At 41.2% G+C, this 19850-nt stretch overlaps 1 protein-coding gene across 5 annotated transcripts in view; it reads left to right on the top strand.

Annotated features, from left to right (window-relative positions):
* The window catches only part of LOC133327121 (ryanodine receptor), a 50636-nt gene extending 33315 nt beyond the window's left edge, over positions 1–17321 (top strand). For 2 of the 5 annotated variants that reach the window (XM_061535694.1, XM_061535695.1), the window contains exons 15-30: positions 41–788; positions 857–2013; positions 2284–2466; positions 2527–2642; positions 2713–4985; positions 5089–5568; positions 5829–5966; positions 6149–6435; positions 6500–8600; positions 8906–9018; positions 10028–10367; positions 13024–13324; positions 13693–13803; positions 13868–14287; positions 14350–14551; positions 14619–17321. In XM_061535694.1, coding sequence (XP_061391678.1) covers positions 41–788; positions 857–2013; positions 2284–2466; positions 2527–2642; positions 2713–4985; positions 5089–5568; positions 5829–5966; positions 6149–6435; positions 6500–8600; positions 8906–9018; positions 10028–10367; positions 13024–13324; positions 13693–13803; positions 13868–14287; positions 14350–14551; positions 14619–17301 — 11653 coding nt within the window. In that variant the 3' untranslated portion in view covers positions 17302–17321. Of the gene's footprint in view, positions 1–40; positions 789–856; positions 2014–2283; positions 2467–2526; positions 2643–2712; positions 4986–5088; positions 5569–5828; positions 5967–6148; positions 6436–6499; positions 8601–8905; positions 9019–9619; positions 9730–10027; positions 10368–13023; positions 13325–13668; positions 13804–13867; positions 14288–14349; positions 14552–14618 lie in introns of all 5 variants that reach the window. The other 3 variants (XM_061535696.1, XM_061535697.1, XM_061535693.1) reach the window with 3 other exon arrangements.
* Positions 17322–19850: the final 2529 nt, after the last annotated feature.

Consider the following 19850-nt stretch of genomic DNA (forward strand, 5'->3'; position numbering starts at 1 on the left):
GCTTCGATTCGATTGGATAAATTGCTCATTGTATTTACAGGAATATGCGTCGACCAGTAACGCATTGGTATACCAAAGATCAACCGATTTTCGAAAATACCGAAGAAATGCCCGATTGTCGCATTGATGTCACTCGTATTCCGGGCGGATCTGATACACCACCACACCTCAAAATCTCTCACAACACCTTTGAGACCATGGAGAAAGCCAATTGGGAATTCTTGCGTCTCTCGCTTCCTGTTACATGTATGGGCGAGTTCATAAGTGAAGCAGAAAAGGCCAGACGATGGGAGGAAATCAAAATGCGCCAATACCGCCTGATGCGCGAGGCACAAGAAATTGCCCAACAACAGACTTCGGCCCATATGGATCACATGCTGAAGAGTGGTTTCTCCATGAACGACATCAAGGGTTTAAATCGCAACTACGAGGACACGGCAGAAGCCGACGAGAACATGGGTAGGAGTCCAGCCAGGCCACCACGCCGAGCATCGATGACGCGTAACATTACATTCGAATCGGATTTGAGTGCACCAGAGGAACTGCAACGATCCACGTCTGCGCTCGACATGAATGGTTTTGAAGACGGCGGCGCTATGGACGATAAGAAAAAGCGTGGTCGTAGTCCGTTTAAGTTCTTCTCGAAAAAGTCACGCGATCAAAGCAAGGAAAAGCTACCAGGCAGGGCGCCAGAAGTAAGTCCAGACAGGCGCTCTGCTATGACACAAGGTCGCAACGTTGTGGCCTCCCAACTAACCGCGAAAGCACCATCTTTGCGTTTGAATAATGTAAGTTTGTCATCGTCATAATTTGCAATACCCATTGCGGTAATTTATAAATCACATTTCCTTTGCAGACGGAGATGCCCCAAACTCCTACTCAGGGACCAAAAGCAATGAGTGGCGGCAACTTGGGCCAACCCGTTGTTGAATCGTCAGGCGACGAAATGTTTGATGCCGAGTGCCTGAAATTGATAAACGAATACTTTTATGGTGTTCGAATTTTCCCTGGCCAAGATCCTACCCACGTCTATGTGGGATGGGTAACAACACAATATCATTTACATAGCAAGGAGTTCAATAAAGACAAGGTTCGTCGTGCTTCGGTCATCATTGAGGATGACTATGAGATGCCTATTGAACGCATCAATCGTCAAAGTTGTTATGTGGTTCGCGCCGACGAGCTGTTCAACGAAGTTACACAGGATGCCTCCGGTAAGGGAGCATCACAGGGCATGTTCGTTGGTTGTTTCGTAGACACCGCCACCGGCATCATCAGTTTCACATGTGAAGGCAAACAGACGTCTCATCGTTGGCAAATGGAGCCAAATACCAAACTCTTCCCCGCAATTTTCGTGGAGGCGACCAGTAAAGAAATTCTGCAAATTGAATTGGGTCGAACAGCCACCACCCTGCCACTCTCTGCTGCTGTACTGCCCACCAGTGATAAACATATCACTCCCCAATCTCCACCTCGTCTGAAAGTACAATGTTTGCGACCCCATCAGTGGGCTCGCGTGCCGAACACAGCCCTTCAAGTCCATGCTCTTAAACTTTCCGATATCCGTGGTTGGTCCATGCTGTGTGAAGACCCCGTTTCTATGTTGGCTCTTCACATTCCCGAGGAGGATCGATGCATTGATATTTTGGAACTGATCGAAATGGACAAGTTATTGTCCTTCCATGCCCATACACTGACCCTGTATGCCGCCCTGTGCTATCAGTCCAATTATAGAGCTGCCCATGCTCTGTGCCAGCATGTCGATCAAAAGCAACTGCTATATGCCATACGTTCGGAATACATGAGCGGACCCCTGCGTCAGGGTTTCTACGACCTGCTGATCGCACTGCATTTAGAATCACACGCGACCACAATGGAGGCCTGCAAAATGGAGTATATCATTCCATTGGGTCCAGAATTGAAATTCCTATACGACGACGAAGAAATGCGTCATTCGCTACGGTCGCTGGTTACCGAATCGGTTCGTCCGCAAATGCGAATGACGGAAATAACGTGAGTATATAGATGTAGTGAAACCCTGGACTGGCTGCCTTCTCCGTACCATTCGGAGATGACAACCGGTTCCTAGAGTATTTACAAATCGGCATTCGTGTCCTGGCTTGTCCTCATTTCAAAAGTATATTATGTCATACCCTCTGTGTACCCTTCACTATTTCTCTATGTGTGTTCTTTCTCTGCCTTTTGCATGCCCTACACCATCAACCATTCAATTGTTCTGTTACGATCACCCCCTTTCCCATCGTATGTGCATTCTTGACGTAGTCCTATAAGTATCCAAACAAATGCTTCCAGTGAACCAATACCAGACATCGATCACCTGTACTCCCCGAAATTCCCCCTAGAAGTAGTGCGTGAATTTGTTATGGAAGCTTTGAAGGAGGCAGTGGAAATAAACCAGGTGCACAACAGAGATCCAATTGGATGGACCAATGAGAATCTATTCCTGTAAGTTCGATCAGCTCAGAAAAGAGTCCTCGACTAACAAATTTTATTGATGTATTTTAGGCCACTATTGAAGCTTACAGATCGTCTGTTCCTGGTCGGTGTTATGACCGATGAGGATGTTCAGAAACTGTTGGTCATGATTGATCCGGAGACATGGGATCCAACATTTGAAAAAGGTAACTATTGAATACGATCATTGAGAAGTCGTTCGGATATGTGACATGTCCCTTTCCATTTACGTTTCAGATGGAAAAGATGAACACCGCAAAGGTTTGCTCACAATGAAAATGGCCGAAGGTGCCAAGCTGCAGATGTGCTATCTGCTCCACCATCTCTATGACATTCAGCTGAGACATCGCGTGGAAAGCATAATTGCATTCTCACATGACTTTGTGGGTGATCTGCAAGCAGATCAGCTGCGTCGATACATTGAAATCAAACAATCTGACCTTCCAAGTGCTGTAGCAGCCAAAAAGACAAAAGAGTTCCGTTGTCCGCCTAGAGAACAAATGAACCAAATCCTATGCTTTAAGAATTTAGAGCCAGACGACCATGAAAATTGCACTTGCGGTCTGGAGTTGCGCGGAAGTTTGTACGACTTTCATGACAGTCTAATGAAGAAGGTGTCTTTGAATGCTTTACAGGAGCCCGACGAAGCGGAGAGCACTGCGGTCGAAGAAGTGAAGACGGGACCAATCACAAAGATATACAACTTTATTAACACGGTGAAGGAACTTGAAGAGGGTCCCAAAGAAGTTGAGGAACCCGAGAAGAAAACTCCTGAAGAAGTGTTCCGCAAAGTTTTGATAAAGACCATTGTTAGTTGGGCAGAGGAATCACAAATCGAAAACCCCAAATTGGTCCGTGAAATGTTCAGCCTACTAGTGAGGCAGTACGACACGGTGGGAGAATTGGTGAGAGCTCTTGAAAAAACGTACGTAATCAATAACAAGGCCCGCGAAGATGTTGCTGAAATGTGGGTTGGTTTGAGCCAAATCCGTGCGTTGCTTCCCGTCCAGATGAGCCAGGAAGAGGAGGAGTTGATGCGGAAGCGATTGTGGAAATTAGTCAACAATGCTACATTCTTCCAACATCCAGATTTGATACGCATTCTGCGCATCCACGAGAATGTAATGGCTGTTATGATGAACACTCTTGGGAGACGAGCTCAGGCGCAAAGTGATGCCCCAGCCCAACAGGAGGGAATGGAGGGAGCCCCACCCAAGGAGAAGGATACTTCACACGAGATGGTGGTGGCTTGCTGTCGTTTCCTCTGCTACTTCTGCCGAACTGGACGACAGAATCAAAAAGCCATGTTCGATCACTTTGACTTTTTGTTGGACAACGCCAATATTCTGTTAGCGAGACCCAGTTTACGCGGATCCACTCCTCTAGACGTGGCATACTCGAGTTTGATGGAGAACACAGAATTAGCTCTGGCCTTACGAGAACACTACTTGGAAAAGATCGCAGTCTATTTGTCGCGATGCGGTCTGCAGAGCAACTCTGAATTGGTTGAAAAGGGATATCCCGACTTAGGTTGGGATCCCGTTGAAGGCGAACGCTATTTGGACTTCCTACGCTATTGCGTATGGGTAAATGGTGAAAGTGTCGAAGAGAATGCCAACCTTGTCATTCGCCTTCTTATCCGTCGTCCAGAATGTTTAGGGCCGGCTCTAAGAGGAGAAGGGGAAGGTCTGTTCCGAGCCATTGTTGAGGCCAACCGTATGTCAGAACGCATCTCAGATCGGTGCAAAATGCAAGACGAAGCTGAGGGCACCATTGCCGGCCTTAACTTCTCACATCCCCTGCCGGAGGGCGATGAGGACGAAGATTACATCGACACCGGTGCCGCTATTTTGAACTTCTACTGCACACTGGTCGATCTTCTCGGCAGATGTGCGCCCGATGCTTCCGTTATTGAACAAGGCAAAAACGAATCACTGCGTGCTAGAGCTATTTTGAGATCTCTTGTGCCACTGGAGGATCTTCAGGGAGTCCTCAGCTTGAAGTTCACACTCACCCAAACTGCTCCGGGAGAGGAAAAGCCTAAGTCCGACATGCCATCCGGCCTATTGCCGAATAACAAGCAAAGTATCGTTCTGTTCTTAGAACGCGTATACGGCATTGAAACGCAGGAGCTCTTCTATCGCTTGTTAGAAGATGCCTTCCTGCCCGACCTCCGAACTGCCACTATTCTCGACAAGAGTGATGGTTCCGAAAGCGACATGGCCCTTTCGATGAATCGATATATCGGCAATTCCATTTTGCCCCTGCTCATCAAACATTCTAAGTTCTACAATGAGGCAGAGAACTATGCCAGTCTATTAGATGCAACATTGCACACGGTCTATAGATTGTCTAAGAACCGTATGCTCACAAAGGGCCAGAGAGAGGCTGTATCCGACTTTTTGGTGGCACTGACATCGCAAATGCAACCTGCAATGTTGTTGAAACTTTTACGCAAGTTGACGGTCGATGTCTCAAAACTGTCCGAGTACACGACTGTGGCTTTGAGGGTAAGCTCTCACTCATCTATTTCAGATACGGTAATTTTAATCATTTCTCCCTCTCTCTCTCTCTCTCTTTCTCCCCCTCCCCTGTTTCACTGGTTAATTACAGCTCCTTACATTGCACTTCGATCGCTGCGCCAAATACTACGGCTCCAGTCAAGGCCAAGGATCCTACGGAGCAGCGTCTGACGAAGAAAAGCGTCTTACTATGCTCTTGTTCTCTAACATTTTTGACTCACTCAGCAACATGGACTACGACCCAGAATTGTTTGGCAAGGCCCTGCCATGTTTGATTGCAATTGGTTGTGCTTTGCCACCGGACTACAGTTTGTCAAAGAACTCGGACGAAGACTATTACGGTCGTCAGTGTGGTGCTCCCGATCAGCCGCAATATGATCCTAACCCCATCGAGACCTCCAATGTCAATTTGACACATGACTACAACTCGCTGGTGGAAAAGTTCAGCGAACACTACCACGACGCATGGGCTAGTCGTCGTTTAGAAAGTGGTTGGACCTACGGTGAAGTGCGATCGGACACGGACCGTAAACACCCTAGGCTCAAGCCATGCAGCATGCTCACAGAATATGTATGTTTAAGAGGCCATCAGTTGAAGCCGAGTGGATTGTAATAACGAAAATGCGTTTGGTCACATTCCACTAAGCTACCTCTTGGTCTGCAACAAAGCTACGGATATTTTGTGTGTTCTCTAAGAGCTAGCATACATATGGAAATGAAATATCTTCCACATAGTACATGTGTATTCGGGTTCTTTAGGAATATCTTATGCGTAGCATTGTGTGTCGGGGGGAGTTTATATACTAATTGCAATTTTTTGGCGTTTTCCAGGAACGTGAACGTTATAGGGATCCAGTCAGAGAATGTCTCAAGGCCTTGCTAGCTCTCGGATGGACGATTGAACACTCAGAAATTGAAGTTAATCAAAATAATCGAGGTTCAACTAGGCGTCAATCCAAGCCGCAAATTGTATGTATATAGCTTTAAAGTTCCAACACCACTCATTTCAATTGGCAGGAAATAATCTAAACTGTGTCCCTTCTTCCTTTTCATAATTACATGACCACCCATATTCCGCTAAATTTTACTAACCTCTCGCTCTCATGGACACTACAAAAACCCAATTGTGCCGCCACATTTTAATCACAAAGAATGACTTCCAGAATGAGGGCAGTCCATTCAATTACAATCCACACCCGGTAGACATGACCAATCTGACGCTCAGCAGAGAAATGCAGAATATGGCTGAACGCTTGGCTGAGAATTCCCATGATATTTGGGCCAAAAAGAAGAAAGAGGAGCTCAACTCATGTGGTGGTGTTATTCATCCTCAACTTGTACCATATGACTTGCTGACGGACAAGGAGAAACGCAAGGACCGCGAGAGATCTCAGGAGTTCTTGAAATACATGCAATACCAGGGCTACAAGCTGCACAAGTAAGCAATTGTGGAGAAGTATGGAAAATTCCATTTTACTCTTTTGTTTTTGTATTTTCCTTAGACCATCCAAGGGTGGAGCTTTGGAGGGCGAAGGAGGTGCTACACAGGCTTCAGCTGAATTAAGGTTCTCTTACTCTTTGTTGGAGAAATTGATCCAATACTTGGATCGTGCAACTATCAACATGAAATTGCTGAAACCATCGACCACGTTCAGCAGGCGCAGCTCATTCAAGACTGCGTCTCGCGATATTAAATTCTTTTCGAAGGTGGTGCTGCCTCTGATGGAGAAATACTTCTCCACGCATCGCAATTATTTCATTGCTGTGGCCACAGCTACCAACAATGTGGGTGCAGCCTCGTTGAAGGAAAAGGAAATGGTGGCAGCCATCTTCTGCAAATTGGCATCATTGTTGCGAAACCGATTGACTGCGTTTGGTCCCGATGTGCGTATAACTGTCCGTTGCCTCCAAGTTCTGGTAAAGGGCATCGATGCCCGCACACTAGTTAAGAACTGCCCCGAATTCATTCGAACTTCAATGCTTACGTTCTTCAACCAAACTGCCGATGACTTGGGCAACACCATTCTTAATCTACAGGATGGCAAATACAGTCACTTGAGAGGAACGCACCTGAAGACATCCACCTCGCTGGGCTACATTAATCAGGTGGTAATGCCCGTTTTGACAGCCATGTTCGATCATTTAGCCGCCTGTGACTATGGCAGTGACTTGCTTTTGGACGAAATCCAAGTAGCATCATACAAGATTTTGGCCGCTCTGTATCACTTGGGAACCGATGGCTCTCTGACGCAGGATCGAAAATATTTAAAAACGGAAATTGAAAGGCATCGTCCAGCATTGGGTTCGTGCCTGGGTGCATTCAGTTCTTGCTTCCCGGTTGCATTCTTTGAGCCCCATCTGAACAAACACAATCAGTTCTCCCTGCTCAATCGCATTGCCGATCATTCCCTGGAGGCCCAAGATATCATGGTCAAAATGGAGAGTTGCATGCCTAATTTAGAAACGGTTTTGGGTGAAGTTGACCAGTTTGTGGAATCGGACAAGACCTATCACGACGCACCACATGTCATTGATGTCATCTTGCCACTTCTGTGTTCTTATCTGCCATTCTGGTGGTCCCAAGGGCCCGACAATGTTAGTCCCACTAGTGGAAACCACGTCACAATGGTGACAGCCGACCACATGAATTCCTTGCTACGCAATGTCCTTAAGATGATCAAGAAGAACATTGGCAACGATAATGCCCCCTGGATGACCAGAATCGCTGCTTACACACAACAAATTATCATCAATACATCGGAAGAGCTGCTCAAGGATCCCTTCCTGCCCTTGGCCGAGCGAGTGAAGAAACGTACCGAGAACATGTTCCACAAGGAGGAGAGCATGCGTGGTTTCATCAAATCCGCTACAGACGATACCTCCCAGGTCGAAACGCAGTTGCAAGAGGATTGGAATCTGCTTGTACGCGACATCTATTCATTCTACCCACTGTTGATCAAATATGTCGATTTGCAACGTAATCATTGGCTAAAGGACAATATACCCGAAGCCGAAGAACTGTACAACCATGTAGCGGAAATCTTTAATATTTGGTCCAAGAGTCAATACTTCCTCAAGGAGGAACAAAACTTTATTTCGGCCAATGAAATTGACAACATGGCTTTGATTATGCCCACGGCAACTAGGCGATCGGCGATTACCGAAGGTGCCCCAGTCACCGGAGGAAAAGTGAAAAAGAAGAAGAAAAACCGTGACAAGAAACGCGACAAGGACAAAGAGATCCAAGCTAGTCTCATGGTAGCCTGTCTTAAACGTCTTCTCCCAGTCGGCCTTAATCTGTTTGCTGGCCGCGAACAGGAGTTGGTGCAGCATTGCAAGGACCGCTACTTGAAGAAAATGCCCGAATATGATGTAATCGAGTTTGCGCATATTCAGTTGACGCTACCCGATAAATTGGATCCATCGGATGAAATGTCGTGGCAGCATTATTTGTATTCCAAACTTGGCAAGAAAGAGGAATCCACTGAGGAGCAGACTGCCGTCGAGAAGGCGGCCAACCAAAACGACAAGGGCCGAGACAAGACCCAAGAAACTGTGGATCGCATTGTCGCCATGGCGAAGGTTTTATATGGTCTACACATGGTAAGTGGTCAGGTCTAATAAGAATCCCTTCGAACCGAATAATTTCCTCAAATCAATACTACAACTACTCTCTATTACTATGAGTTTTTCTCACTGTGGTATCTATCGTCCTTCTCTATCATTCTTTCGAGCTCCCCATGCTGCCTGCGCCCCACTCGAGTCTCGCAAGTGGCTTGGGGAGCTGACTTTTATTTTCATTTCTTCTTTATTTAATAGCTAACTGTTTGTTTTACATCTCGATTAATTTTTTCCTTGTTTTTCTCACATTTATTTTCATCGAACTACACGAACAACTACAATTACAGATCGATCATCCTCAACAGCAAAGCAAAAATGTCTACAGGAGCGTTGTTTCTATACAAAGGAAGCGCGCTGTTATCGCGTGCTTCCGTCAGACATCTTTACATTCTCTTCCAAGGTTTTTAAACGATTCTCATATTTAATAGTGCAACAACAAGATAATTTCTCGACTAACGTTTCCCCTATCTATCACTCACTCACTCTCTGTCTGTCTGTCTCACTTTCCGACTGTCTTAACCCACTATCCCAAACAAGTTTCTCTTAGAAAGAGAGCTGCAAAGGAATGCATTATTGTGTGTTTTGGTTTTGGTTAAGTGTTCTATGGTTGTTTGTTAAAAGCTCTTTGTGTTTGGCTAAAATGTTATGAACCTGGTCTAATGATCTTCGCATAATTTCTGATAGTGCGTGCGCAAATGCAATCGTTTTCGGCTCTTCCGCCCCTCCCAGCATCAATTCATCAATCTTTTTTGTACACGCCACCCTGCTTCACTGACCTCTTACTCATGTCATTCATCCATCCACTGTCATACCTCTTATACCTTCTTTGTTCCTTAACCCTTTTTTGGTTTTGTACTCTTTTTTTCTTTTGGGTTTTTGTCTAATTTTCTTCCGTCCTTCCCTACCTCACACCCTCCCAACTGTAAATATTCTAACAAACTCAATGACTAACTGAAATGCCATTGGCTTATTTTTGTATTTTGTGTCCTCGATTCCTTTAGGCGTCACGCTCTAAGCAAAAATCTAAAACTCGGACTTCGAAAATCACTTTGGCCCGGCGCCAAGCGGTCATGTCCAGCTTGCGCTCCATCCATCTCTATCGCATTAGCAGGTGGGGCATGTGTGGTTTGTCAGCTTCAATGATAGCGTACAACAAGAATGACTCTATTTTTGGGATCATTTCTTTGTATGCGCTACGGTCGCGTATGTCTTGAAAAAAAGAAAGAAACTGGAAAAAAAAACGTAAACTAATCAATTACTAATGAATGAGTGCATGTTCTTGAAGCGTTGAAGATAACAAATCAAAACAACTGAGTTTTTGTTTTTCGTTTATTTTTTTGTTTGTTTTATTATTTCTCAAATCCCCATATGTCCTGCAACTAATTCGATTTCGTTTATTTCCCTACCAGGCATCGGGCTTGTAATATTTTTGCCCGCACTTATTACGAACAGTGGCTACAGGAGGAGAACGTAGGCCAAGAAGTGATGATTGAGGATCTGACCCAAACCTTTGAAGATTTCGAAAAATCCAAGAAAGATGAGGATGAAACGGAAGCCAAACCGGATCCACTAACTCAGTTGGTAACTACGTTCTGTCGTGGTGCCATGACTGAAAGAAGTGGCGCTTTGCAGGAAGATCCTCTGTATATGTCGTATGCTCAAATAGCAGCAAAATCCTGTGGCGAAGAAGAAGAGGAGGGCGGTGACGAAGAGGGCGGCGAAGAAGAGGGCGAAGGCACCAGTATTCATGTAAGTTTTCTTTGGATAAGTCACTCCATGTTTTTTTTAATCGTTTCTATTCAATCTACATGCTAACCAATAGAATACAATGAGGAAACTAATGGTAACCGTTAATGTCTACTTAAAAAAAGAAATTTAAACTTGTAAATATTTTGTTAGTTGACACTTTTATCGATGTATTTTTATTTTTAACTATTTTAACTATTGTCTTAAAATTCGATTGTTTAGAAATTATTCTTTTCTTATTTTCATTAATGTTTTACCAATTGATTATGTTGGTTCATACTCATAGAATCTGTCAAATTTTCTGCCAACATGCGGGTAATCTAGTATATTTTCGTTATAAAAATCGAATTTGTGCTTCTCATTCTCGATTTAAAAAAAATCGATCTTTAATTTTTATTTAATTCGAAATACACAAAAATTGATCTGCTCCAGAACCTTCAAGAATTAAAATTTTTTTTAACCCGATAAAAAATGTTTGGCCCGTACTGCAAGAATGTAATAATTTTTACTATTTTCTTCGATATCATACATGGTATATTTATACAAGGTAGTCTCATGCAGTCATATGTTTCCATTTTTTCATAAGTTGACTTTTGGGCACAGCTACCAACTGATTACAATTTTTTCTCAAGGTGGCTTGTTCCATCAAATCAAAATACATATTTTATGTGTGTGCGTATGGTTTTGAATACAATGCCAAATAAATTCAAAATAAGTTGAAGTATATTCAAATTTATTGAAATGAAAATGGCGTTTTAGCGCGCCCGTCCGCAAGTAATTACTTTGTTATGGATGAAACAAATATTTCATGGTATTCCCTACTGGATTTTGAGAAGAAATTATAAGCTTTCATTCATTTTTCGCTATTTTAGTTTTATGTTAAAAAATGTCAAATAAACAAAAGCACTCGTTGTGTATATTTTTTTTATTTTTGGCAGTTGCTTTTTTGTTATACACCTCAAGCTGCCCTACCTTGTATTATTGTACCATGGTTGAGGGTTAAAGTTGTATACCAAAATATTAGGTGTGACTGGTTCCTTTTCCAGTAACATTTATTCAGTAAGTTCTAGTTCAGAGAGTAAGCCGTTTTTACTCTCTTTTGCGATAGTACTGAGAAAAGTAAACAGACAACATTTAGTAAGATTTAGCAAATAAAAAGCTGATTCAAGAATACATTTAATTTGCGCCAAAATAAACAAACAAAGGACAAACACCATTATTTGTATTGCATTTAATATTAAAAATAAAATGAACAAAAAAAGAAACATTGATTTGGTATGTTCCCCGGGAACATTTAAGCTTGCTGCATCAATACATTGCCCTCTATCTGGAATTGCCTAAAAATATATAAGGAATTAGTTTCTAATTTAATGAAACTTTGCATTACTTACGAATTTTCTTCCATTTTCTGTAACTTTGTACAACTTAAATTCAAATTGAACTTTGCAAATTAAAAAAAATGTTTTGAATAATTTTTGTGTTTGGTCATAAAACAGCTGATCTCAAAATGGCTGAGTTTTCAAAATCTTACTGAACAAAATTCTTTCAGTAAACTCCAGTAAGTTTGTTGTTGTTGAACTGTCAAACTTGCTCTCTCACTTGACTCTCTTTTACTGGATTTTTGGGTAAACAGACAACATTTAGCAACATTTGGTAACAATTTCTATTAATCGATATTTTATCAGTAATATTGCCGAAGATACTTGGTCTGTTCCCGTACTGCAAGAACCTACTGGATTTTACTATTTTCTTCGTATCATAAAGGAAAATTCGTTATCGTAGTAAAAAGTAGTAGATTCTTGCAGTACGGGAACAACTATATATCTAAAATGCAAGGATTTCAAGAAATCATAATTCGAAAATTATCAAAATTCTTGAAAAGGGGAAATATTGACCGACGACGTGTTTACATTTTATGTCCAGGTTTTAAAGCCCAATAGCCAGCTTTTTGCCAATCCGAATCTGGCAACGTTAGTCCCAGTTATCGTAAATCCAATTATTATACCCTTCACCACACTGTGGTACAGGGTATTATGTCTTTGTGCATATGTTTGTAACAGGCAAAAGAAATCGAGAGATTTCTGCATAGAATCACTTTCTGAGTCGATTTACGCATGTCCGTCCGTCTGTCCGTCCATCCATGTATTTTTGTAACAAAGTACAATATGCCTATTCTGAAACTTTTAACAACATTCGATATTGTTTAAATTTCTTTTGTTATTGTAAAAACAACAAAACAAACAATATCGAATGTTGTTAAAAAGTTACAGAATAAGCCTACATATCGCATTTATGATCCGATTTGAATGTAATTTGGCACATGTCACTTATTTGGCCCAAGGACGAACCCTATTGAAATTGGAGAAAATCGGTTCAGATTTAGATATAGCTCCCATATATAGTTTCGTCAGATTTTATGTAAATGGAGCACCAAAGAGTCAAATTTAGGCCGATTGGCACACAATTTGTTGATTGACATTCAATTTTTCATAAATTTCAGATTGGTACCCAAAGTACTGGAACAGACCAAATATTGGATAATCTCTTTATACGATTAACGTTTTTTTATTAAGAACTCTTTTTGACTCTGTTTTTTTAGTATTACTGTAATTTGAATATTTATAATAAATTAAAAATTAATAAATAAATATCTTCTTAGGAACAAGAAATGGAAAAACAAAAACTGCTCTTCCATCAAACGCGCCTGTCAAATCGTGGTGTAGCTGAAATGGTTCTGCTACACATATCAGCGTCCAAAGGCATACCTTCGGAAATGGTTATGACAACACTCAACCTGGGCATTTCGATATTGCGCGGCGGTAACATTGACATTCAAATGGGGATGTTAAATCATCTAAAGGAGAAGAAGGATGTCGGCTTCTTTACTTCGATTGCCGGTTTGATGAATTCGTGTAGTGTTTTGGACTTGGATGCATTTGAAAGAAACACCAAAGCTGAAGGTAATATTTATTTAGAATTTAGATTGTGTGCACACTCCTCGTCCCATTTCCATTTCCCCCCAAAATACAATCCACACATTCCCATTCTCCCAAAAAATTTATCATTTTGTAATTTTTGGGTTCCCTCTTGTTTTTTGTGTAAAATTTTTTTGTTCCTTTGAGATTCAATTCGTTTTAATTTGAAAACTTCACCATTGTCCTTGCACGTTTTGTTTTTCAAAATTTCCATACACACCTCCCGATTTGTTGTTAAATTGCACTGTACCCCACCACCCATCACCACAACCACTCCGCATGCAATATCCTGTCGTCCCCACACAATATTGTGAACTTTGCAAACAAAGAATACATTCCAAGTGCGGGTGCAGGTCTTGGTGTCGGCTCGGAGGGTGCTGCTGGCGAGAAAAATATGCATGATGCCGAATTTACGTGTGCGCTCTTCCGTTTCATTCAGCTGACGTGCGAAGGCCACAACTTGGGTAAGTCTCACAGTGCTTTATGTTAACGTCCAAAATTATGTTAACGTCAAAAATTTATTTTTAGAATGGCAGAACTATTTGCGCACACAGGCTGGCAACACGACAACTGTAAATGTGGTTATCTGTACGGTCGATTATCTGCTGCGTCTCCAAGAATCAATCATGGACTTCTATTGGCATTATTCGAGCAAGGAAATTATTGACCCTGCAGGCAAGGCGAACTTTTTCAAGGCGATTGGAGTGGCAAGCCAGGTTTTCAACACGCTCACTGAAGTCATTCAGGGCCCTTGCACCCTCAATCAGCAGGCGTTGGCCCACTCAAGATTGTGGGATGCTGTTGGCGGTTTCCTCTTCCTGTTCTCGCATATGCAGGAGAAATTGTCGAAGCACTCCAGTCAGGTGGATCTGTTGAAGGAACTCCTGAATCTGCAAAAGGACATGATAACAATGATGCTCTCTATGTTGGAAGGCAATGTTGTAAACGGTATTGAAACATGATCTCTTGATCCCTACATTCTCGACATTGATAATAAATATGTTTTACAGGTACAATTGGTAAACAGATGGTGGACACTTTGGTGGAATCAGCTGGCAACGTTGAATTGATCTTGAAGTATTTCGATATGTTCTTGAAATTGAAGGATTTGATTGAATCCCCCAGTTTCATGGAAATCGACATCAAGAACGAAGGCTGGGTCACACCGAAAGACTTCCGCGATAAAATGGAACAATCGAAGAATTACACACCGTAAGTTGGAACTTCGTGACAAACCTTTTCATTCCACTTCGTTATTTGTAACATTGTTTTATTTTAGTGAGGAGATCGACTTCCTACTGGCTTGCTGTGAGCGCAATCACGAGGGAAAAATTGACTATGCCGGTTTCGTTGATCGTTTCCATGAACCCTCTAAAGAAATCGGCTTTAATTTGGCTGTTCTATTGACAAACTTAAGTGAGCACATGCCCAACGAACCGCGTTTGGCTCGTTTCCTGGAAACTGCTGGGTCGGTATTGAACTATTTCGAACCCTTCTTGGGCCGTATAGAAATCCTTGGCAGCTCCAAGAGAATCGAGCGTGTCTACTTCGAGATTAAGGACTCCAACATCGAACAATGGGAGAAACCCCAGATTAGGGAATCAAAACGCGCTTTCTTCTATTCTATTGTCACTGAAGGCGGCGACAAAGAGAAGCTCGAAGCATTCGTCAATTTCTGCGAGGATGCCATTTTTGAAATGACACACGCTTCTGGCCTGATGGCAACGGATGATGGCGGCGGTAACGTGAAACGTGATACATCGTACAGTTCATACATGAGCGAGGAAGAAGAGGAACGTGCTGCTCGCGATCCAATCCGACGAACAATAAATGCTGTTAAAGATGGCTTGAAGTTCGGTGTTCACATGTTAAGCCCCTCGAACATTAAACACCAGATCGGTGTGATGCAAACGAAAACCGTGCCGGAATTGATCATTGGATTCTTCAAGATTATTTTCTATATGTTCTACTACACGGGATATGCCCACTTTGCGGTGGTTCGTTACATCTTCGGCATACTTATGAACTTGATGCGCGGTCCAGCTCCCGAGGAAGTCGAAGAGGCTCCAGTTGAAGAAGAGACATTTGGAAGAGCGCTACCACCGTTGCCCATCGAAGAACCGCCAGGCACAGTGCAAGCATTTGGTCTAGATATTAATAAGGAAGAAAACGGTCAATACAAGGTAACGGTACACGAATCGTCGGGCGGCAGTCCAACATCATCAATGGAAGAAACTGGTGAATCGAGTCCAGAAGATGGCGGTCCAACTGCGGAAGCGGCTGTTGAAGGCGAGACTCACCATCCGGAACCTGTATCGATCGTCGATCTACTAGGTGGAGAAGCTGCCAAGAAAGCTGCTCAAGAACGCCAAGAAGCCCAAAAGGCCCAAGAAGCAGCAATGGCCTCCATCGAAGCTGAAGCCAAAAAGTCATCCAGTGCTCCCCAGGAAACCCCAGCTGTTAATCAAATTGACTTCTCGCAATACACACATCGTGCTGTCAGTTTCTTGGCCCGTAACTTCTACAATTTGAAATATGTCGCTTTGGTCTTGGCCTTCAGCATCAATTTCATGCTGCTCTTCTACAAGGTCACATCATTGACGGACGATGAAGAGTCTTCGGGCGACGATGTTTTGATTTTAGGCTCTGGTTCAGGTGCAGGTTTGGCAGGCTCAGGCATGGGTTCTGGCGATGGATCGGGTGATGGCGAAGGCGAGGAAGATGAAATACCGGAAATGGTGCACGTGGACGAAGACTTCTTCTACATGGAGCATGTCATACGGATAGCAGCACTGATGCACAGTTTGGTGTCATTGGCCATGTTGATCGCCTACTACCATCTCAAGGTCCCCTTGGCCATATTCAAGCGCGAAAAGGAGATTGCTAGACGTTTGGAATTCGATGGTCTCTTTATTGCCGAGCAGCCGGAGGATGATGACTTTAAATCTCACTGGGACAAACTGGTGATTTCGGCAAAGTCCTTCCCCGTCAACTATTGGGATAAGTTCATCAAGAAGAAGGTACGTCAAAAGTACAGCGAAACATTTGACTTTGACAACATTTCCAATCTGCTGGGTATGGAAAAGAGTTCCTTCGTGGCACAAGAAAGTGAAGAGGGCGGCTTAATAAAGTACATAACAAATATCGATTGGCGGTATCAAGTTTGGAAAGCTGGTGTTACATTTACCGATAACGCCTTCCTCTACTCGCTATGGTACTTCTCTTTCTCTGTGATGGGAAACTTCAACAACTTCTTCTTTGCCGCCCACTTGTTGGATGTTGCAGTTGGCTTCAAAACTCTACGAACCATCTTGCAGTCTGTAACGCATAACGGCAAACAACTGGTGCTCACGGTCATGTTGCTGACAATTATCGTGTACATCTACACTGTCATTGCTTTCAACTTCTTCCGCAAGTTCTACATTCAGGAAGAGGACGAAGAGGTGGACAAGAAGTGTCACGACATGTTGACATGTTTCGTCTTCCATTTGTACAAGGGTGTAAGAGCAGGTGGTGGTATAGGTGACGAAATCGGCGATCCTGTCGGCGACGAGTACGAAGTGTACCGCATCATCTTCGACATAACCTTCTTCTTCTTCGTCATTGTTATTCTCTTGGCCATTATTCAAGGTTTGATTATCGACGCCTTTGGTGAGCTTCGTGATCAGCTGGAATCGGTGAAGGAGAACATGGAATCAAATTGCTTCATCTGTGGCATGGGCAAAGACTTCTTCGATATAGTGCCGCATGGCTTCGATACGCACGTCCAGAAGGAACACAATCTGGCGAACTACATGTTCTTCCTTATGCATTTGATTAACAAGCCCGACACCGAGTACACCGGTCAGGAAACCTATGTCTGGAACATGTATCAGCAACGAAGCTGGGACTTCTTCCCAGTCGGTGACTGTTTCCGCAAGCAATATGAAGACGAACTATCTGGCGGTGGTGGCGGCGGTTAATATGTCGCAGCGATGCGAACCGACCACTCTAGACAATTTTTATACTGTTTTTATTATTTCTAATTTCAAATTCACCTGCTAAACAAAAAAACAATCAGTTTTTACTTTAATTGTTAATAATTAAAATAATAAAAATAAAATATACACATAATTATAAGTTATATTTTACTCAACTAATAGTCAATTTATATACTTATATAACAGAAACAAAAACCTACAAAAATGTTGCAAAACAAAACTTTCTTACCGTTACTGTAATATTCTATTCTTCGACCAACACTAAGTGTGAAACAGCCATTACTGGCGAAACACCTCCTCCGAATGCAGAAAAAGCAGAATTTAAATTGATTTTATTCTTTGTATACACTAAATGAAAATACAACTCATATTGTTGATTGAAATTGTACGATTTATTAAATAAAACATTATCTATTTTAACAAAATATTTTAGTTTAATTTTTACAAAGATTTGTTTATCTTTTGAATTTAACTTAAAATCTATATCTATATATATATATACATATATAAAAATGGAGCAAGAAAAATGTATACTAACGCATCAATTGAGAACGGCTGGACCGATTTGACTCAAAATTTCTTTCAATTGTCGGTAATTACAGTGGGAAGGTTTTTATAAAAAAAATTTTGAGAAAAATCCGCGAATATCTAGCAAAAATTATTATAAAGAAACGGCTGGACCGATTTGACTTAAATTTTCTGTTAGTAGTCTGTAATCGCAGTGGAAAAATTTTAATGAAAGAACATTTTATATCGAACCTTTATGATTTCATCTCTTCGTAGTTCTTCGTGGACTTACTTTAGTCGAAAATTGGCAGCGTATAATATTTTTAAGTAGTTGTCATTTATGGCAAATTCTCAAAATATGTTAATTTTCTACAATCAATTAGATTGCCATTGCCTTGAAAAAGATATTGTATATGAAAATAAATGTATATTTTCATTAGAGTTAAATTTAATAAGAAACCGAAAAGAGAGAGAGTAATTATTATTTGCTCACGTTTTCCATAAAATCAAGATTTATTATTTTGAAAATACAAGTAATGTTACGTGAAGCAATTTGCATGGTATGTATGTGGTCAGCATAGAAAAATATGCAAACTAATTGTGAGATTCCGCCAAAACAAATATATTAAGTAATATTTACAACTCCCGAATGTTGGTATCGAGTTTTAATGTTTAAATAAATTGTTGTTATTTAAGACATATGGATTTTTGAGTTAGTTAGATCAAAACTTCTAATTTCATAAAATTTGTATATGTTCTAATACTAATAATGCGATTATTAACATCGACGAAAATAATGGTAATGATAGCATTATTAGTATTCACGTCAGATATTTGAAATTTTGTATTACTTTTTAGAGTCCAAGCTATTGGATATGAAATCTCTTTTTCATATTTGTCAAAAAGTGTATTATTTTTTCGACAATGTTTCTTTTTTGCCGACAACTTGAAGTTTAGAAGTGAACCCACGTAACCTTAAACAACAACTTATTCAAATGTTAAATTAAAATCAAGTTGTTAAAAAATATGTGGATATAACAAATCCGATTACAACATTTCACGATTTAGAGTTAAGATATTAAACAGACATTTGCAATTAAAAGAAGGTACGGCGTCAACATTGGCCAAACTTTTCACATATACAAATCTATAACGACAATCTGAAAACTAATTAACAATTTCTTTAAAAAGAAAAAAAACCTATCACTGAGCGGAAACCACTAAATTTGTATGCCAAATCTAAAATTTTTCGAGTTATATACTGATTTCAATATAAAAATCAAAAGGACAGTTGGACATGAACAAAATGATAATTTAATTAAGAGTACTTCAAGAAGGGACAAATAAGATAATGTAAAAACGTTGGAGCAATAACAAAACATGATCTTCATGAAAAAAATCATTTGGTGAAATAAGTTCTACCAAATTTTAAACTGTTATGTGCATGGGCCTGCATTGTGGTGCCAGTTAATACTTTTTATTGACATAAACTTAGTGGCAAATGTTTTTTACCAACCTTATATTGATAAGGCGAAACAACGTTTGCCGGGTCAGCTTGTTATATATATATAAATATATACTGCTGGCAAAAACCTAAGCAACTAAAATTGCGTGGTTAATAAATGTCACATACATTTTTCAGAAATTTAGATATAGTGTTGTTTTTTTTTCAGTTTTAAATCGGGTATGTACGCAAATCTTGTGTCCAGTGGCAAATATTTTTGAATCATTTCTATTTATTAATATTTTTAAGTTCCCTGCCTATAAAACCTATAAATATAAATTGCAACATTCTTAATTAAATCTTGAGAACAATGTGGACCTTTAGAAAAAATTTTTTTAATTTGTTAAAAATTTGCCAATCGCCACGCGTAACATTTTATGGAATTTATGGCAGCGTTCGAAATTAAACATTACGGTACCGTTCCATAGTGTTCTGTACCGTACCAAGGTGGATAGGTACACTAAAATAACGTACTGTACCGGTACACAAACACTAACGAAAATCTTAGCGTACCAGCTGC

The sequence above is a fragment of the Musca vetustissima genome, unplaced genomic scaffold (genome assembly GCF_032173495.1).
Source record: "Musca vetustissima isolate MV318-11 ecotype Yass unplaced genomic scaffold, APGP_CSIRO_Mvet_v1 utg642, whole genome shotgun sequence".
NCBI classification, from domain to species: Eukaryota; Metazoa; Arthropoda; class Insecta; order Diptera; family Muscidae; genus Musca; species Musca vetustissima.